The 21662-nt window shown below is 47.4% G+C and overlaps 1 protein-coding gene across 1 annotated transcript in view; it reads left to right on the top strand.

The window, feature by feature from the left end:
- The window catches only part of LOC102171434 (two pore calcium channel protein 2), a 57682-nt gene that overhangs the window by 26529 nt on the left and 9491 nt on the right, over positions 1–21662 (top strand). Inside the window, exons 9-14 of the mRNA XM_018054816.1 lie at positions 5245–5446; positions 13760–13904; positions 15974–16159; positions 17431–17492; positions 18948–19035; positions 20447–20516. Of these exons, the coding sequence (XP_017910305.1) occupies positions 5245–5446; positions 13760–13904; positions 15974–16159; positions 17431–17492; positions 18948–19035; positions 20447–20516 (753 nt within the window). The remainder of the gene's footprint in view (positions 1–5244; positions 5447–13759; positions 13905–15973; positions 16160–17430; positions 17493–18947; positions 19036–20446; positions 20517–21662) is intronic.

The raw sequence follows: 21662 nt of genomic DNA, 5'->3' as shown, positions 1-21662 counted from the left end.
TAAGACGCCTGAGCTGGGGGCCAGCGGGGCCGGCACCTGGCTGGGGCGGGAGCAGGGAGGCCACAGGAAGCGCTAAGGTAAGACGCCTGAGCTGGGGGCCAGCGGGGCCGGCACCTGGCTGGGGCGGGAGCAGGGAGGCCACAGGAAGCGCTAAGGTAAGACGCCTGAGCTGGGGGCCAGCGGGGCCGGCACCTGGCTGGGGCGGGAGCAGGGAGGCTAGCCTGTGCACTTGCTATTGAATGTGCTCATTTTCGTTTTGCTTTGATGAATCTGAAGACTCACTTGCCTTGCTGAACTCTGCTGGGCCAGGTGGCTCTTTGTCAGTCTGGTGTGGCTCTGACGGTGTGTCCCAGCTTCAGGGCAGATCCCGGATTTGCTCCTTACTCTTTTTTTGTCTCTTTTTGACTGGGCGACTTGGCATGCGAGATCCTGGTTCCCGACCAGGGATTGAACCCTACAGTGGAAGTGCAGAGTCTTAACCCCCCGACCACCGGGGAGGTCCCTTGTCCCTCACTCTTAATGCATCTGGTTGTCCATGGCTCCTTGAAATCTTTTCTTCTTGATTTTAGTGTTTTTATGGACTTAGTTTTAAGTTTTTATTGAGTATTAAAATAAAATCTTTATTTTAGTGTTTTTATTTTTAGATTTTTAGTTGATTTACAATGTTGCCTTAGTTTCAGGTGTACAGCAAAGTGATCCAGTTGTACATATGCAGATATCCACTCTGTTTTAGATTCTTTCCCCATACAGGCCGTTACAGAGTACTGAGTAGAGTTCCCTCTGCTATACAGTAGGTCAATTTCATTATCTATTTTATATATAGTAGTGAAAAGTGATTTCACTTTCATGCATTGGAGAAGGAAATGGCAACCCACTCCAGTGTTCTTGCCTGGAGAATCCCAGGGACGGTGGAGCCTGGTGGGCTGCCGTCTATGGGGTCGCACAGAGTCGGACACGACTGAGGCGACTTAGCAGCAGCAGCAGCAGCAGTGAAAAGTGAAAGTGAAGTTGCTCAGTCGTGTCCGACTCTTTGCGACCCCGTGGTCTGTAGCCTACCAGGCTCCTCTGTTCATGGGATTTTCCAGGCAACAGTACTGGAGTGGGTTGCCATTTCCTTCTCCAGGGGATCTTCCCGCCCCAGGGATCAAACCCGGGTCTCCCGCATTGTAGTCGGACGCTTTTGCATCTGGGCCACCGGGGAGGTCCAGCTGTATATAGCAGTAGGCATATGTTAATCCCCGTCTTCCCATTCATCCCTCCCTGGCCTTCCTCCCTGGTAACCATGCCTGTCTTCCGTATCTGTGACTCTATTTCTGTTTCGTAAATAAGCTCATTTTTACTTTTTTTTTTAGATTTCCCGTATAAGCAATATATGATATTTGTCCTTTTCTGTCTGACTTACTTCATACAAAGTATGAAGGAGATAAAGCTGATGAAGACATAGCTGCACCCGTTAAGAATTTAAGATCTTTAAATAATAAATGCTAGAGAGGGTGTGGAGAAAAGGGAACCCTCCTACATGCTGATGGGAGTGTAAACTGGCGTAGCCACTATGGAAAGCAGTGCGGAGGTTCCTTAAAAAACTAAAAATAGAGTTACCTTATGATCCAGCAATCCCCCTCCTGGATGTATATTCAGAAGAAACTAATTGAAAAAGATAGCTGTACTCCCATGTTCATTGCAGCACTATTCACAACAGCCAAGTCATGGAAGCAAGCTAGATGTCCATCAGCAAATGAGCGGATAAACAAAAAGTGGTGCATATTTACAGTAGAGTGTAAAGAGAATGAAATAAGCCATTTGCAGCAACACGGGGGGAACTCGAGACGATCCTACTAAGCGAAGTAAGCCAGAAAGAGAAAGACAAGCATCATATGATGTCACAGATACGCGGAATCTGAAATATTATACCAATTAACTCATTTACAAAAAAGAAATTGACTCACAGGTATAGAAAACAGACTTGTGATTACTAAAGGGGAAAAGCAGGGAGGGGTCTATTCAGTTAGTTCAGTTCAGTCGCTCAGTCGTGTCTGACTCTTTGCGACCCCATGGACTGCAGCACGCCAGGCCTCCCTGTCCATCACCGACTACCAGAGCTTCCTCAAACTCATGTCCATTGAGTCGGTGATGCCATCCAACCATCTCATCCTCTGTTGTCCCCTTCTCCTCCTGCTCTCAATCCTTCCCAGAATCAGGGTCTTTTCAAATGAGTCAGCTCTTTGCATCAGGTGGCCAAAGTATTGGAGTTTTAGCTTCAGCATCAGTCCTTCCAATGAACACCCAGGACTGATTTCCTTTAGGATGGACTGGTTGGATCTCCTTGCAGTCCAAGGGATTCTCAACAGTCTTCTCCAACACCACAGTTCAAAAGCATCAATTCTTCCATGCTCAGCTTCTTTATAGTCCAACTCTCACATCCATACATGACCACTGGAAAGACCATAGCCTTGACTAAATGGACCTTTGTTGACAAAGTAATGTCTCTGCTTTTCAATATGCTGTCTAGGTTGGTCATAACTTTCCTTCCAAGGAGTAAGTGTCTTTTAATTTCACAGCTGCAGTCACCATCTGCAGTGATTTTGGAGCCCCCCAAAATAAAGTCTGACACTGTTTCCACATCTATTTGCCATGAAGTGATGGGACCAGATGCCATGATCTTCGTTTTTTGAATGTTGAGTTTTAAGCCAGCTTTTTCACTCTCTTCTTTCACTTTCATCAAGAGGCTCTTAAGTTCTTCTTTGCTTTCTGCCATAAGGGTGGTGTCATCTGCATATCTGAGGTTATTGATATTTCTCCTGGCAGTCTTGATTCCAGCTTGTGCTTCATCCATCCCAGCATTTCTCTTGATGTACTCTGCATATAAGTTAAATAAGCAGGGTGACAATATACAGCCTTGATGTACTCCTTTTCCTATTTGGAACCAATCTGTTGTTCCGTGTCCAGTTCTAACTGTTGCTTCCTGACCTGCATATAGGTTTCTCGGGAGGCAGGTCAGGTGGTCTGGTATTCCCATCTCTTTCAGAATTTTCCAGTTTCTTGTGATCCACACAGTCAAAGGCTTTGGCATAGTCAATAAAGCAGAAGTAGATGTTTTTCTGGAACTCTCTTGCTTTTTCCATGATCCAGTGGATGTTGGCAATTTGATCTCTGGTTCCTCTGCCTTTTCTAAAACCAGCTTGAACATCTGGAAGTTCACGGTTCACGTATTGCTGAAGTCTGGCTTAGAGAATTTTGAGCATTACTTTCCTAGCGTGTGAGATGAGTGCAATTCTGTGAGAGTTCTTTGGCATTGCCTTTCTTTGGGATTAGAATGAAAACTGAACTTTTCCAGTCTTGTGGCCACTGCTGAATTTTCCAAATTTGCTGGCATATTGAGTGCAGCACTTCCACAGCATCATCTTTTAGGATTTGAAACAGCTCAACGGGAATTCCATCACCTCCACTAGCTTTGTTCTGAGTGATGCTTCCTAAGGCCCACTTGACTTCACCTTCCAGGATGTCTGGCTCTAGGTTAGTGTTCACACCATCATGATTATCTTGGTCGTGAAGATCTCTTTTGTATAGTTCTTCTGTGTATTCTTGCCACTTCTTCTTAATATCTTCTGCTTTTGTTAGGTCCATACCATTTCTGTCATTTATCGAGCCCATCTTTGCATGAAATGTTCCCTTGGTATCTCTCATTTTCTTGAAGAGATCTCTAGTCTTTCCCATTCTATTGTTTTTCCTCTATTTCTTTGCATTGATCACTGAGGAAGGCTTCTTATCTCCTCTTGCTATTCTTTGGGACTCTGCATTCAGATAGGTGTATCTCTCCTTTTCTCCTTTGCCTCTTGCTTCTCTTCTTTTTATAGCTGTTTGTAAGGCCTCCCCAGCCAGCCATTTTGCTTTTTTGCGTTTCCTTTTCTTGGGGATGGTCTTGATCCCTGCCTTCTGTACAATGTCACGAACCTCCGTCCATGGTTCTTCATGCACTCTGTCAGTCAGATCTAATCCCTTGAATCTGCTTGTCACTTCTACTGTATAGTCATAGGGGATTGGATTTAGGTCATACCTGAATGGTCTAGTGTTTTTCCTACTTTGTTCAATTTAAGTCTGAGTTTCGCAATAAAGAGTTCATGATTTGAGCCGTGTGTGTGTGTGTGTGTGTGTGTGTACATATATGCAACTGTGTGTGCTGAGTTGCTTCAGATTAACTCTGTGTGACCCCATGCATTGTAGCCCCCCAGCTCCTCTGTTCATGGGGATTCGCCAGGCAGGAATACTGGAGTGGCTTCCCATGCCGCCTTCAGGGGTCTTCCCGACCCAGGGATCAGAGCTGCGTCTCTTTTCTCCTGTGTTAGCAGGCGGGTTCTTTACCACTAGTGCTGCCTGGGAAGCCCTGTCTATCTATCTTCCCTATCTATCTATATATAATTGAATCGCTTTGCTGTACACCTGAAACGAACATGACATTGTAAATCAACTCTGCTCAAGTTGAAAAAGAGAATTTCTGGTCTAGCTATGTTATCAGCCGACAGGGGGCAGTAGGGATGGGCATCCATATGGCCCATTATAACATAAAGAGGGCTTCTCCTCTTCTGGAAGATTCTCTGTGCACAGTCAGGCTTCATGGCAGCCCTAGACCCCTTCCTTCCAGGCCACTTCTAGCCTCATTTCACTCAGGCTGCTTCCCCTGCCCCCCCCCGTGTCTTCATCGACTTAATGGCAGATCTGGCTTCTCCCTCCCGACGGCTCCCTCCCTCTCAGCAGCATGCCTCACCTCCTTCGTTTCTGGCCTCTGCCTCCTGGGCAGAGCGGAGTGTGGGCCTGTCCGCCTCCTGCTACCTTGTTTCTCGGCGTTCTGATTGTCCTTCGTGGGTTTGTTCACTTGCACGTAGTTGGCGGAGTTGTGTTTCTTCAGACACTGGGTGGTTGCCCATCTCTGGAGCGGGGAAGGGATTTTGGACCCTGCGGTTTAACAGACTCATCAGTGACTTCTCTATGCGATGCCTCCTGTGGCATGAGTTCCTGGGTTGCTATTGTTGTAAACCCAGGAGCAGGAGCTATTAGGAGTCTTCGTTAGGCATGGTGAGACCTTTACATGTGGGTATCTCCTGCTCATCCAGAAAGGATACACGTGGTCCCCAGGATGCACTCATCTCAACTCTTCCATTACTTTGAAATGTTTAAGGCCAAGAAATGAGGCTTCCTTGAATCTTCCTCTTAAAAAAAAATACACACACTCCTTTTTTTTTTTTCAAGAATGAGATTCACACACTGGCATACCTGAAGCGTCACAAAATGACAGAAGCCTTCAACATCCTGAAAGTCAAGGTGGGCACAGAGTTTGTGGTGAAGGAGGCCCGGTGGAGGCGGCTGGTCAAGGTGGTGGCACCAGGTATCAGCAGTTCCCACCTGGAGCTCCTGTTGAGGATCTCCGACGAGGGACAGACGGGGCACGTGGGTAAGAAGCCTCAGTGAGAAGTGGGGGGATGGGATGTTTTTTCATTTACTTTTTAAAAAAGCTGTGTATTTATCTGGCTGAGTCCCATCTTGGTTGGGACACATCGGGGGATGGGATATTCTTTCATTTTCTTTTTAAAAAGCTGTGTATTTATCTGACTGAGTCCCATCTTGGTTGGGACACATGGGTTTCTGTCTAGCTGTAGCATGTGGGCTTAGTTGCCTGTAGGTCTTAGTTCCCTGATCGGAGATCAAACCCTCAGCCCCTGCAATGGAAGGCAAGCTCCTGACCCCTGGGCCACCAGAGAAGTCCCTCATTTTCTCACGTTTGCAAATAGAGATGTGTATTGGCTGGCAGTGTTACAGTGGAATGAGGGTCCTGAGCTGTGACTGAGTGACTTCACTTTCCCTTTTCACTTTCATGCATTGGAGAAGGAAATGGCAACCCACTCCAGTATTCTTGCCTGGAGAATCCCACGGATCGGGGAGCCTGGTGGGCTGCAGTCCATGGGGTCGCTAAAAGTCGGACGACTGAGCTACTTCATTTTCACTTTTCACTTTCATGCATTGGAGAAGGACATGGCAACACACTCCAGTGTTCTTGCCTGGAGAATCCCAGGGACGGGGGAGCCTGGTGGGCTGCAGTCCGTGGGGTCGGGAAGACAGGACTGAGGTGGCTTGGCGGCGGCGGCGGCAGCTGTGTTCTGACCAGGGTACATGTTGTCAGCATGTGATGAGCCTTCCAGACACCCTTTACCTTGTAACACGGTCATCCCCTGTCCGGGATACTGCTTAAGGAGCACATCTAAAACATGGAAAATGGCTGTGCAAATAAACGCCTGAAGTGCATTTAGCATTTCCAAGTGAGAAGTTGGAAGTAACCTCCATTTTCCTGTATAAGTGGCTGATAGCGATTATCAGTAACGCTTGATATTGGTTGTGTGTTTGCTGTGTGTGTGCCACTGTTGTGATTGTTGTGTGTGATCATCCCCAAACTCACTGAGGTGGGGGTCTTGTTATCCTCTTTTATCAGTATGGGAACTGAGCCTCAGAGAGGTCAAGTCATTTGCCCAGGGCCACACAGCTGCAGTGTGGCACAGGCTATCTAGACTCCACGGCCCCTGCCTTTTCCATTATTCTAAACTGCCCCAAATTCTAAGGGTCGCTTAACAGGAAATGTTGGTGACATCATCATCAAAAATGATCATGAAGGGACTTCCGTGGTGGGCCAGTGGCTATCACGCCACGCTTCCAAGGCGAGGGCCATGGGTTTGATCCCTGGTTGGGGAACTAACATCCCGCATGCCGTGCAGTGTGGCCGCATAAATAAATACATTTTAGAAGATGCTTTTGAAAGTGACCATAAAGATGAGGTAGCAATGGGGAAAGATATATGGTGACTGCAATACACCCCGACGTCAGTTCACCAGTTTCAGGAAGAGTCTAGGGGGAGACGCATCCAAATGGAGTGGTAAGTCTGAGAGGATGTAAATTTACATGAGACAAGGAGTCTCAAACCAGTCCAGCAGAGCCAGGGCTTTATTAGGACTCACTGCCTGTGTGAGAAGAAGGAACCAGTGGCAGTGATCCTCTGGAACTTATGAGAGTGTCCAGGGAAAAGAGGGAACTGTGTGGCAAGACACTGTTGAACGGGGAGTGCCAGCATCCTCCAGTGAGGGTTTTGGATCCCGGAGGCAAGGTCAGCAGGGTTTGACAGGCGTCTTTGCTGAGCCGTGGGCATGTGCCTTCAGCCACCCAACTCGATGGCTCAGAAGCCAGGCTTCTCAGACCCTGAAGAGTCGGCTTTGGTGGCCCTGTTAGCGATTGGCAGTGATACATTGTGGGTCCTCATGTCAGACTTAAGGTTCTGCTAATGATGGGGGGAGAGTGGCTGGGTAACCCTTGAGCACCAAACTTTCCAAGGTCTTTGGAAAGTGCATGAAGCTTTTAAATTTCTAGCCTGCCATGAATCTGTATACTTGGGAAAAATACAGCAAAGATGAATGCCTAGAAAGGTGGAATTAAAAAAAACATGTAAAATTCAAGTCCCAATTTTTCATTATTAAATTTTCCCTCCTGGGTGGATATTTTTTTTCTTTTTAAGTTGTTTTGTCCACACTGTGCTGCATGTGGGATCTTAGTTCCCCGACCTGGGATCGAACCTGCATCTTCTGCAAAGCAAGGTAGATTCTTAACCACTGGACTGAAGAGTCCCTCCTCTTCTTATTAAGGGCACCAGTCATATGAGATCAGGGCCCACCCTAATGACCTCCTTTCTGCCTAATTACCTCGTCAGAGGCTCCATCTCCAAAATACAGGCACACTCGGAGGGGCTGGGAGCTAAGCGTTCAGCATATTAAGTCTCAGGGGACACAGATCAGCCCATAACTCCTGTTTGGCTGGTTCTGGCCTTAGACTGTTGCCTTCTCTAGAACTTTCTTCTATCTCCGGTTTACCATCCCCCACGCCCTAGCACTGCTAATCTTCGAAAGCTTGTGTTGGATTTATAGCCTTAGGTTATCAAAACCTCCGACTTGAACATTTACTCAAAGCACAGCACTGCCGTGGTTCCGCTTCATCCGCGGCTTTCGCTTTCACATGATGTGAGTCCAGCTGGTCTGAGGCTGCAAAGCGGCAGCATGATGGCAGCCAGACCTCACCCAGGCCATGCCCTGACTTTCTGATGCCCTGGGGACATTCAGCAAAGGACACTGTACGGCTTTCTGGGCAGGTGAGGGGGCAAAGGAGGTCGGCAGATGCCCTTGAGACGTACATACCCATGACCTTGGCGGCCATTGGTTGGTTCATGGCTGGAGTCAGCAGGCCTCGGTCCTCAGCTCTGAGCCCTGCTCAATTTTTTGTTTTTAAACTTTTTATTTTGTATTGGGGTATAGCTGATTAACCATGTTGTGGCAGTTTCAAGTGGACAGCAAAGGGACTCAGCCATCCATATACATGCATCCATTCTCCTCCAAACTCCCCTCCCATCCAGGTTGCCGCATAATATCAAGCAGTGTTCCTGTCCTTATTCACTATACATTTTAATTATAGCAATGTGTACATGTCTATCCCAAACTCCCTAGCTATCCCTTCCCCTCATCTTTCCCTCCAGCAACGTTTGTTCCATTAGTCTGAGTCTCTTTCCGTTTTATAAGTTGATTTGTATCATTTCTTTTTAGAGTCTACAGGTAAGGGGTGCCATATAATATTTCTCCCTCTCAGTCTGACTTACTTCACTCAGTATGACAGTCTCTAGGTCCATCCACCCTTGTTGCTGCACATGACATTATTTCATTCTTCTTAATGGCTAAAGCAATGGCAACCCACCCCAGTGCTCTTGCCTGGAGAATCCCAGGGACGGAGGAGCCTGGTGGGCTGCAGTCCATGGGGTCTCGAAGAGTAGACACGACTGAGCGACTTCACTTTCACTTTTCACTTTCATGCATTAGAGAAGGCAATGGCAGCCCACTCCAGTGTTCTTGCCTGGAAAATCCCAGGGACGGGGGAGCCTGGTGAGCTGCCGTCTGTGGGGTCGCACAGAGTCGGACACGACTGAAGTGACTTGGCAGCAGCAGCAGCAGCTGAGGAATCCACTGTATACATCCACCACATCGCCTTTACCCATTCTTCTGTCCATGAACATTTAGGTTGTCCACGTCTTAGCTGTTGTAACCAATGCTGCAATGAGCACTGGGAGGCAGGCATCCTTTTGGATCACGTTTTTCTCCAGATATATGCCCAGGAAGCCCTGCTCAGTTTTGCCACCTGAGTCATGATCCTGTCTGTAAATTAAATGAGACCAGGACTCATCTAGTTTGAAAAAAAGGAGTCCGTCTGAGTCACAGATTTTATGAGCGCTCCATGGAAATGGCAAGAAGGTGCCCATGAACTCATGGCTTAGCAGACTTCACCAGGATTTTGCCTTTCACAAAACAGGGATGTCAATTTAAATACTGTTACCAGGGCAAACATGTCCTTAAGGAAGACAGCCAATTAGATTTGTTAACTTCTAGGGAGCGTAGGTTATCTTTTAGGGGAGACAGCAGTTATTTCTGAGGGTGTGCAAAGACTCCTTTGGTTAACCAACACTTTCTTTTTTTTAAATTTATTAAAGGTTTTTTTGATATGGATCCTTTTTCTAAGTCTTCATAGAACTGGTTACAATATTGCTTCTGTTTGATGTTTGGCCTCAAGGCATGTGGGATCTTAGGCCCCCTCCAGGGATGGAACCCCAACTTCCTGCGTAAAAAGGTGACGTCTTAACCACTGGACCACCAGGGAAGTCCCTAAGCAACACTTTCAAAGACAGTTTTAATAACAGAAAGACGAACAGAATTTCACACATCGCTGTAGTCTCCACTCAGTACAAGCAGGGAGACCAGTAGTTCTGTGAGGCATGATCACTTTCTCCCTTTATCTATAACTATGGGCATATGTGGTTTCCAAGGTTAAAGGCTGGAATTCCGTTAGTGCCAAGAGCGTTAGACTTAAATCTGGTGTTAAACTGAGAAAGGTGAAACTTACAGACGTGGAAAGAAAAGAGCTGAATAGAACTGTTAACAGAGAGCATAGAGAATAGACTCAGAACTAGAGTTGGTAGACTGTGATCCGCAGGCTGTGTGTGGTCACTGCCCGTTTTTATAAACACATTTTACTGGAACACAGCCAGGCTCATTCAGCTGTGTTTTGCTTATGGCTGCTCTCATGCTAAAGTGGCAGAATTGACAAATTGAAACAGGGATCAGTTGGTCCACAAAACTTAACATATTTACTCTTTGCAGAAAAGAATTTGCTGACCCCTAATCTTCAACATATAGTACCAGATGGGCACAAATTTCTTGACACAAAATTACCATAATTTGGATTCTCTTTGTCCTTTCTTGTTCTTTTTTTTTTTAATGTTTATTTATTTATTTGGCTCTGCTGGGTCATAAATGCAGCATATGGAATCTTTAGTTGCAGCACATGGGATCTAGTTCCCTGACCTGGGATCGAACCCTGGCCCCCTGCACTGGGAGCACAGAGTCTTAGCCAGTGGACCACCAGGGAAGTCCTGTCCTTTCTTGTTCTACAGAATCTTTTGGATGAAAAGATGTGAGCCCAGTGACACTGATAGAGTCCCTGTTGGTTGAGGTTATTTGATGACTGAGGTTTCGGCTGGATTCTGTACAGACACACGGAGTTTTATTTATTTATCTGACTTGTCAGGTCTTAGTTGCAGTACCTGGACTCTTTTTTTTTTTTTTTTGGTGTTTTCTTCATTGCAGTTTATTCTTTTTTAAATATTTATTTATTTTATTTTTATTTATTTATTTATTTTTTACTTTACAATACTGTATTGGTTTTGCCATACATCAACATGAATCCGCCACGGGTGTACTTAAGTTCCCACTCCTGAACCCCCCTCCCACCCCCCTCCCTGTACCATCCCTCTGGGTTGTCCCAGTGCACCAGCCCCAAGCATCCTGTATCCTGCATCGAACCTAGACTGGCGATTGGTTTCTTATATGATATCATACATGTTTCAATGCCATTCTCCCAAATCATCCTGCCCTCTCCCTCTCCCTCAGAGTCCAAAATTCTGTTCTATACATCTGTGTGTCTTTTGCTGTCTCGCATACAGGGTTATCATTACCATCTTTCTAAATTCTGTATATATGTATTAGTATATTGGTGTTTTTCTTTCTGGCTTACTTCACTCTGTATAATCGGCTCCAGTTTCAACCACCTCATTAGAACTGATTCAAATGTATTCTTTTTAACGGCTGAGTAATACTCCATTGTGCATATGTACCACAGCTTTCTTATCCATTCATCTGCTGATGGACATCTAGGTTGTTTCCATGTCTTGGCTATTATAAACAGTGCTGCAATGAACATTAGGGTACATGTGTCTCTTTCAATTCTGGTTTCCTCGGTGTGTATGCCCAGCAGTGGGATTTCTGGGTCATAAGGCAGTTCTGTTTCCAGTTTTTTAAGGAATCTCCACACTGTTCTCCATAGTGGACTCTATAGTTGTGGCCTTCGAACTCAGTGGCAGCGTGTGGGATTGAGCTCCCTCACCAGAGCCTGAACCCCAGGCCCCTGCACTGGGACCTCAGAGCCTTAGCCACTGAGCCACCAGGGACGTCCCTTGGCTGGACTCTTATCAGTAGGTTCCCAGAACCCTATTTGCGGTTGTCATGTCAGTGTCTCCCTGCCCTCTGATGGTGGAGCTCACATAGCCCAAGTCTCTGAACTCAAGTTATCACATCAACTAATTTTCCCAGGCTGCCCTTCCCCCTAACTGGGTACTACATGCCTTTGGCTGTTAAGACAAATATATGTGTTTTGGTTCTAACTCTAAAGACCCAGAATCGAATCTAAGAATAAGATATCCTTAGATATCCTAAGATATCTAAGAATGCTTTCACCCACCTTGATGTTCTTAGGATCACTGAGTGTGTAGTGTTAATCTCTTAGTCACGTCCGATTCTTTGCAACCCCATGGACTATCGCCTGCCAGGCTCCTCTGTCCATGGGATTCTCCAGGCCAGAACACTGAAATGGGTGGCCATTTCCTTCTCCAGGGGGTCTTCCCAACCCAGGGACTGAACCTGGATCTTCCACATGCAGGCAGCTTCTTTACTGTGGCACTCCTAGAGAATACAGGCAACATGACTGTGGAGTATCACTCGGTGTTTTGTCTGACTCAGGCTGCTCACTCTGATGAGGCCACACTTTGAGCATGGCTGGGGCTTTCTCTTTGCCTGGGTGTCTGTTGATCGTCTTAAATTAATCATTATGGTGACATCTGTAGAACCATGACTGGTTGTTTACTTCTGAAAACGTGGGGACCTGGCCATCATCTAGGCCTCTAACCGAGAAGCATTCTAAAATTTAAAACCTCTATCCCAGGACTTCCCTGGTGGTCCAGTGGCTAAGAATGTGTGCTCCCAAGGCTGGGGGCCTGCGTTCCATCCCTGGTCAGGCAACTAGATCCCATATGTCGCAACCAAGAGCTTGCATGCCACAAGTAAAGGTCCCACATGCCACAGCGAAGATAAAAGATCCTGCAGTTAAGACCCAGCACAGCCAAATGAATAAATATTTTTTTAAAATACTTCTTTAAAAAAAAAAAATCCACCCCACTCTTTAACAACTATCTTAGCTATACCTGAATCTGTACCTGCAATTTATAACTTTCTTTAAAGCTTAACAAAGCCTTCAACTTGGTTTTCAAAGAAGCAGCAGCACTCTTGTGTACAATCTGATTTCATCCATCGATGTGATGTTTCGTTAAGTTGTATGTAACAGGAGGTTCGTACATAAACAGTGGACTCCTGTTCATGCGGCCCAGTGGACTCTTGGTCAGTACCCCACATGCCTGGTGGGGGAGAGGTGCACGGGGTGATGTAGAATAGTCTGCTGGCCCTGGGCATTCAGCAGGTCCTGAGAGCGTTGGCTCAGCAGCTGGGTGGGTCCAGGCTCATCAGGAAAGTGATCCCTGTGGACCTCCCTGGTGGTCCAGTGGTTACGAATCCACCTGACCACGCAGGGGACACAGGTTCTATATTCCTGGTCTGGGAAGTTTCCAAGACCTGTGCCAAGGGGTGCCTGAGCCCTTGTGCCACAGCTATGAGCCCGTGCTCTGGAACCCATGCTCTGCAACAAGAGAAGCCGCTGCAGTGAAACGCCCTCATGCTGCATCTAGAGAGCGGCCCTGCCCGCCGCACACCTGCCCGCCGCACCCCTGCTCGCCGCAACTAGAGAAAGCCTGCACAGCAGTGAAGACCCAGCGCAGCCAAGCATTCATTACCTAATTATTTTTAAAAAGAAAGTGATCACTGTGCTGTGGCCTGGGACGATGCGCCAGTGTGTTGTGGAGGCTGTGGGTTTGAGTGAGTCCCTGAGAAGGGGCAGAGAGGAGAGTGGGCCGAGAAAAGGGTAGGGGTTGAAGGGAAAGGGTTATACCTACCTTGGAGGTTTTGAGGCTGGGATGGGGCATGGGATTGAGGCTGGAAACGCAGGTCAGGCAGATGTGGGAGGCAGCGACTGTCTTCACTGAGGAGGGAAATGAGGTGGGAGGCAGGGAGGGAGGCAGTGGCGTCTGTGAACCAGCAAAGCACGTGCTTGGTCAGGCTGCTTTAGGCTGGCTCAGGGTCTGCGTGAGGACAGGCGGGAGGCGGGGCCACTCGTTGGCCCCGTGGCCTTGGCCTTCGAGGCTTCAGGTCTTCATCTGTGAAATGCAGATCCAAGAGTGCTGTCTCGGTGTCACTCTTTGGACCTTAGTGTCACAGCAGCCCCCTACTGGGGGGTCGTCTTTTCATTGCAGACAAAATGAACTTTCTACGCTTGGCTGATCTCCTCAACATCCGGGTGGTCGCCATCAACATCAAGAAACACCCACTGGAAACTTGGATGCCTCGGGTATACCAGTCGTCCACAAGCCTCTTGGTCCAGAAGATGGTTCAACACAGGCAAGTGAGATGGGGCCAGTTTTCTCTCAAGTTGTTTTCAAAGTAGTAGAATCAGTTAGTGCTTTCTGGACTGAATACATTTCACCACTGAAGCTATAAGTCACCCCCTGCTCGCTGAGTTTGTTTTTTCAGGGAGGCATGGAAAGGGTTTCGGACAAGCTGTGTTTAACCTTAGCCAGAGGCCAGGCTTTTAGATTACGCTTCCTTCTTCGATTTTTTTTCTTTTTAATGCTCAAGAGCCACAGACTGGCTGTGTTTCCTGAGTCAGTGAAGCGAATCACTCTCTGATTTCAGAAAGTTCCAGCCCTATCAGAGTCATTAGGAAGTTGATGGCAAGTGTATTCTGACTCTGTAAAGTATGTGGTAGGAAGACGCGAGTTAGCATCACTAGAATGACTGTTAAGAATGTCAGCTGAATCTTTTATTCTCAAGTAGATGGACTTGGTGAAAAGCAACTGATTGGAAAAGACCCTGATACTGGGAAAGACTGAGGGCAGGAGGAGAATGGGGGGCAGACTGATGGTTGGATAGCATCATTGATACAGTGGACGTGAGTTTGAGTAAACTCCGGGAGATGGTGACGCACAGGGAAGCCTGGAGTGCTGCAGTTCATGGGGTCGCAAAGAGTCAGACGTGACTGAACAGCACAATGGACTCCAGCAAGAGTCCTTTATCCTGGTTGGAGACCTTATTTTTACTACGTGTTGCCTGGAATACTCCTATCAGCAGAGATTCCCCCTCTTGCTGTCTTTGAATTTCTTGTCTCATAAAAGTGAATGATGGGATGCCCCTGGTGGTCCAGTGGTTAAGACTCCACACTCACAGTGCAAGAGACCCGAGTTCTGTCCCTGGTGGGAACTAGATCCCACATGCCATGACTAAAGATCCTGAACGCAGCAACAAAGATCTAAGATCCCACGTGCCACAGCTAAGGCCTGTTGCAAATAAATATTTTTTTTTAAGAAAGTAAATGGTTCAGAAGTCCTTGAAAGTAGCCCCGCCTATGATACAGGTAAATGTACCTTTCAGCGCCCATATTCTATATTAACCAAAACCCTCCATGTAAAGGGTCCCTTCCATTCATCTCCACATTGAGCTACAGATGTGTTTCACACGATGGATGTTTGTGTGTCCACCCGTGGCATCCAGGGCTGGCCCCTAGAGTCTGAAGCTTCCCCAGAACAGTGGGCTAGGACTCTATCTTCCTGCAGCCGCGTCCAGGATTCACCCAGGAGCACAGCACACAGATGCTTGCTTGGGGCAACCCACTCTGGCATTTAAAAGTTGATGCTGAGCCCAAATAGCACATTTTTTTCTCCCTTTTCACCCCTGACTTGGTGAGAAAATAGGACATGTTGACTCCCTGGAAGTCTTGTGTGTGTATAAAGCGACTATATCCCAATTTTAAAAAAGACGCACAAGAAGACACACACATACACGCCGGATTTCAAAGACTTCATACCGAAAAAGGATGCCAAATATCTCGCTTGTAATTTTTATGATCATTACATGTTAAGCAGGTGGTAGTTTGGATGTACTGTGTTAAATAGAAAACATTGTTAAAATAATCTTAACCTGTTTAGAAAAATAAAAGAGAATTTGGTTTAAAAAAAGAAAAAGAAGTTTTCAGGAGCTTTCTTAGCAAAAGATTCCAGGTTTCCAGGGACAAGCACTGGAGATACAGTGGTTCCTAAACCTTCTCCTTGCCTTCTGATTCTACTGAACCTTTCCTCTGACCCAGCTGCTGTGCCGGAAAGGCGAACTTGGGAACACTAGGCCTTCATCCTGCTCCCTCGCTCTGTCTTCATTTTCTCCTTGGCAGGAAAGCCTGGGAGGCAGGTGAATTTCAGGGCCCTGACCATGCTGGAACCTTTCTTTCCATGAGGGGTGAATGTGTGTGTGTGTGTGTGTGTGTGTGTGTGTGTGTGTTGGTGGAGTGGGAGGTGGTGAGTGTATCACATTCATCACATTGACAGGAAACACATCTGTCCCTGGAGGGCTCTAAAACTGCCTTTTTCTTTTTTAACTGCAAAATATGACAGAATCTCTTCTTTTTTTCCTCCTGCCAGGATTTTTGTCTGGGTTTATGATGTCATCATTCTAATAAATGCCATATTCATTGCTTTGGATGAGAAAGACTCCTTAATTTCCTACGCAGAATGGCTTTTCCTTTCTCTGTATATCATTGAGATTCTCCTGAAATTGTACACGTATGAACCCAGCGCTTATTTTGGAAGGAAGCAGTTCTGGAACTGGTGAGTCTGTGTGTTTTTTTTGTGGGTGGCCGGGGGACCATGGGTGAAGACAGGGCTTCCTGTCACACTGTGGGAACACAGCTTCATCTGCCTAGTTTTGAGGTTTCTTTTTTGTTGCTTTTTGCTCATTAGTCTTGTTTTGTTTTTTTTTGACCATGCTACAGAGCATGAGGGATCTTGGTTCTTGGTCCTCCCAGGAATCGAAGCTGTGCCCCCTGCAGTGAAAGTGTGGCCTCTTAACCACTGGACTTCAGGGAAGTCCCCAGGCTGCTTATAATGAAGTCTTGAGGACATGGGAACATCTGGTTGTCAGAGCTGTGATTTATGACGTCGGTTCGAATGACTGGCTAAAATTAGAATCACATCTTGAATTTGAAAAGGAATCTTAGGACGCACACCCAGTGAGACAGTTCCCTCCAGAACTACCGGGCCCCACGCTCGTCTAGTCTTATTATCAGAAAACATGGCCTGCGTGGCTGAATGATGTGGACCTTAGCGAGCTCTTTGCTGGGCTGGATGTCTCTCTGTGACCTTCTGTCCTGCAGGCTGTGTACCTCCCGGCCTCAAACCATTGCCCACGTGCCGCACACCATCTCGGGTGCCGCTGAGTGTCAGGCATCACAGAACACCAGCTTTAGGAGGACACAGTTTGGAAAGTTGGATCCCTGTAGTCACTACTTTCAGTGCCAAGAAACTCACTAGAGTTCTTGTGTGGCCCAACAGGAGGGACCTGACCAGTGTTGTCCAGGACCACGGCACTTTTGTCAGAAAGAAAAGTAATGGCATGATATATTTCATCTTTAATTAGAAAGTTGCAGAACCTCCCTGGTGGTCCAGTGGTTAAGACTCCATGCTTCCAGTACAGGGGATGTGGGTTTGATCCTGCTCAGTGTAGCCAAAACACAAAAAGAAAAAAAAAATTTAAGTTGCAATGCATTTAGTAAAATTAATACCAAGAAAAATTATACTGTGTCTTCTGAAAATGTGTCAGTGTTCTTGCAAGTATGTAGCTATGCTGGAAGGCAGAGTGATATGAATTAGTTGATTTCTACAGATTTCCTGGAATGGTTCATTGGTGCAGTCAGTCAGTGATCAAACACAGTCTTTCTTTCTTTGTATCTGCTGTCCTAAAAATCATGGAAATGAGTCTGATGGCTGGATCTTGGCTTTCCCTAGGAGATTGGATTCAGCATTTTCTTAGGATTCACTGTATCCTGAGCTTGACAGACCTTTCCCTTGATTCCTTACTGATGTTGCTTCTTCACTGTTAGGTTCGATACGTTGATCATCATCGCAGCCCTGCTGGCCACTGTGGCCAACACCACCATTCAAGGTTAGTGTCATCACCCACTGCCAGCTTCTCTGCTTCCTGGATCATGTGTTCAGTCAGTATTCTTTGTAGAACGTCCATGGTGCACTCTTGGGGTGTTTGGAGCAATGCAGAGGGGATGAAGGAGAGTCAGTAAGAATGTTCCATGTTCTGGAGAGGGATGGCAGCTTTGTCTGTGTTTAGCTGTATGGTTGCTGTTGTTCAGTTGCTCATTCGTGTCCAGCTCTTTGCGACTCCATGGACCACAGCACGCCAGGCTTCCCTGTCCTCCACCATCTCCCAGAGTTTGCTCAGACTCACATCCATCGAGTCGGTGATGCCATCCAACCATCTCGTCCTGTCGTCCCCTTTTCCTCCTGCCTTCAATCTTTCCCAGCATCAGGGGCTTTTCCAGTGAGTCAGTTCTTCACATCAGGTGGCCAAAGTATTGGAGCTTCAGCTTCAGCATCAGTCCTTCTAATGAATATTCAGGGTTTATTTCCTTTAGGATTGACTGGTTGGATCTCCTTGCTGTCCAAGGGACTCTCAACAGTCTTCTCCAGCACCACAGTTCAAAAGCATCAAGTCTTCAGTGCTCAGCTTTTTTATGTAGAGATTCACGTGCAGGCGTCATCATACCAAACACTCACCTGGTTGCTTCTCCAAAACTGCCCTTGGTCTCAGGGCTCACCCTTGACCTTCTGCTCATGCTGGCCCCTGGCCCCAGACCCAGATGTGGTGTCAGCCTCTGCCCACCGTCCTCCCACCCTCTTCCTTCCACCCTCCTCTGGCTTCCCGACATGTGCCCTCAGCACCCGCACCCTCCTTCCTGTAGAGGCAGAGAAGATTATTTACAGATAAAGCAGGTTCTCTTTTTTTCTCAAATGCTTATTTATTTATATTTCTGGCTGTGCTGGGTCTTCATTGCTGTGCGTGGCCTTTCCTGGTTGCAGTTCACAGGCTCGCGGGTTCTCATCGCAGTAGCTTTTCCTGTTGCAGAGCCCGGGCTCTGGAGCACAGGCTCAGTAGTTCTGGTACGGGCTTAGTCACCCCGTGGCACGCGGGATCTTCCCAGACGAGGGACTGAACCCATGTCCCTTGCATTGGCAGTCGGATTCTTAACCACTGGATCACCAGGGAATTCCAGACAGAGTAGCTTAACCTGACTATGAAATGAATGCTGGGGGAGAAGGGCTTGCTGAAACGTGTTCCGTAGCTCGGGACCCACAGTCACTTCTTGATGATGGTCTGCAGTCTGGTCCTGCGCTCATGAGCCTTTGCTCTAGGGCTGGCAGGGCTGCTCAGCCCGCTCTGATCAGCTTGCAGAGCCCTCCCTTCCTGTTGCTTGGAGCCATCACCCTGTTCTTGAAGTGAAGTGCATATTTCCCCAGGACCCCCAGAGTCTCAGGTGTCGTTGAATTAAGGGACAAGCTGGAGGCTCAGAAAGAACAATGAGAGTTGACTGTGTTCTTTTTCCAGCGAGAAAATACAACAGTCAGCAGGTACTGGATATTGTCTTGATTTTGAGAATACTCCGGCTCCTACGGGTCATCGTCAGCATTCAGAGGTAAGGATGAAGCCATGGGGAACCATTGCATCTGAATGGTTTCCCTTCTCTGGGGCTCAACAGAAACCATCCTGCCTGGGAGCTAGAAACATGCCCACCTGTGTCCCCAGGGTGGAACTTGTATAGAGGACCTGGGTTCTCTGGGGGCAGTGGGCAGGGGCAGTGGGCAGGGGCAGGGAGCCTGTGAAGATGCTGAAGGGGACCCGTGGCAGCTCCCTGAGGGCAGGAAGTCAGTCCATCACTTTCATCCACGTGACCTGGTCCGCCAACTGTGCTTGCGTGTCATGACGGCAGCTAATGCTGGCAGCTAATGCTAACAGTGTGATAACTATTGTCTTACTGTTGTTTAGTCCCTAAGTCGTGTCTGACTCTTTGTGACCCCATAAACTGCAGCACTCTAGGCTCCCCTGTCCTTCATTGTCATGTCCATTGAGTCGATGCCATCAGCCATCTCACCCTGTCACCCCTTCTCCTCCTGCCCTTAATCTTTCCTAGCATCAGGGTCTTTTCCAATGAGCCAGCTCTTTGCATCACGTGGCCAAAGTATTGGCGCTTGTTAAATCCTTCCAACAATGCTTGATGTAGGGGCTTTGATGATCCTGAGTTCATGGGTCATGGCATTGGAGCTCAGAGAGACTGAGAGGTTTCCCCAGTGATGCACAGCTAGAAAGAGACAGAACTAGGGCACAGACCTAGCAGTCTGCTCCCCAAGCCTGGAAAAGCCACTCTGTTTTGGATAGGTGAGGTTCCTTCCTAGGAGTGTAGGGGGATGCCTCCATTCCAGCACTGGCTTGCTACCCCACAAAATACTCACTCTTTCAACCTAAGTCTCCAAGGAAGCTTTAATACAGACTGGATTTTTGATGTAGAAAAAGGTGGAGGAAAAAATCAGATGAGACTGTATGGTTTTTCTTTTTTTTTTAAAGTTTTTTGTTGTTGTGAACCATCTTTAAAGTCTTTATTGAATTTATTACAATATTATTTCTGTTTTATTTTTTGCGTTTTTGGCCACAAGGCACGTGGAATCTTAGCTTCCCAAGCAGGGATCAAACCCTCACCCGCCTGCATTGAAAGGTAACGTTTTAATCTCTGGTCCACCAGGGAAGTCCCAGGCTGGATGGGTTTTCAGCCTCAATACCCACCTTTGTCTTAGTGGTGAAACTGATTATCTTTCTCATGTGTTTTTTTATTTAACTGGCTTGCTTTGCTCTAGGGGCAGCACCTGCTGCCCCTCCCACCCAGTTCGGTAGATGGACTGACATTGGCAAAGTTGTAAAGGCAGATTCCTAGCGGCATTTAGAGAGCAGATCCAGGACGGGAGGGCGAGGCACTAACCCAAAGGTGCTAGGATGCTGTCAGTTTTACTCTTACCCGCCCTGTTCCTTGTGTCAGAAGCTTCATTTTATCCCAGGTTCCGGGTGATCGTGACCACCTTAATTAACATTGGCCCCACAATGCTGACATTCGGCGGCCTGGTCTTGGTGAGTGTTTTCTTTCTGATCCACGTGAAGCAAGTGGTAAGACACTCATTTTTTAAAACTTACTTTCTCATTTCTGGCTGCACTGGGCCTCCGTTGCTTTGCATGGGCTTGCTCTAGCTGCGCCGAGCCGCGGCTACTCTCTGTTGCAGTGGGTGGGCTCTTCATCATGGAGGCTTCTCTTGTTGCAGAGCGCAGATTCTAGGGCTTTGGTAGTGGCAGCACCCGGGCTCATTTGCTGTGGCTCACGGGCTTTCGCTGCCCAGGGCATGTGGAATCTTCCCGGACCAGGGATCAAACTGTGTCCTCTGCTTTGACAGGCAGATTCTTAGCCACCTTACCACCAGGGGAGTCTAAGAGATTCATTCTTAGCAGCTCTCTCTGAGCCTTATTTTAAGTGAGGGAAAGAAAGAGAGATGAAATCAATGAGGTCAGTGGTTTCTAGGAGCCATTTTTAAAAATATCAAATGTGTATAAACGTCCAGCCTTTATACCTGCAAACAGTTCAGCTACACCGGCTGCTGTAATGAACACCCAGCCTCAGCGGGTTAATCGCGTCACAGTTTTTCTCACCCGCAGTCCAGGGGGGTATTCCTAGCCCTAACCACCAGGTGGTTCTCAGGGATTTAAGCTCCTTCCAGTGCATGGCTCTTGTATCTGGATTGTTTTTTAAACTCTACTGGGAAATCGCTATACAGTATGACAAATATTCGAAAATCGCTAGACAATATGACAAATATGCACAATAAGACAAATATTCGAAATCTGATGAGTCGGGCTTTCCTGGTGGCTCAGCAATAAAGAATCTACCTGCCAATTCAGGAGACGTGGGTTAGATCCCTGGGTCAGAAAAACCCCCTGGAGAAGGAAATGGCCACCCGATCCAGTATGCTTGCCTGGACATTCCCATGGACAGAGGAGCCAGGTGGGCTGCACGCCATGGGGTCACAGAGTCAGACAGGAGTGAGCAGCAAGAGCAAGTCAAACGCCCTCTTGCTAGCAGCATCACTGTGACTTTGTAAATGGGGACTCTGGGAGAGGTCAAGGTGCGGTCCAGCCAGTGTGACTTTGTAAATGGGGACTCTGGGAGAGGTCAAGGTGTGGTCCAGCTGGTGTGTCTCCTGGCCCTGAACACCCCAGTGTTCGGTG

This window comes from Capra hircus, chromosome 11 (genome assembly GCF_001704415.2).
Source record: "Capra hircus breed San Clemente chromosome 11, ASM170441v1, whole genome shotgun sequence".
In the NCBI taxonomy this organism is placed as follows: Eukaryota; Metazoa; Chordata; class Mammalia; order Artiodactyla; family Bovidae; genus Capra; species Capra hircus.
The sequence above is the reverse complement of the archived record's forward strand: the minus strand, read 5'-3'. Positions and strand labels throughout refer to the sequence as shown.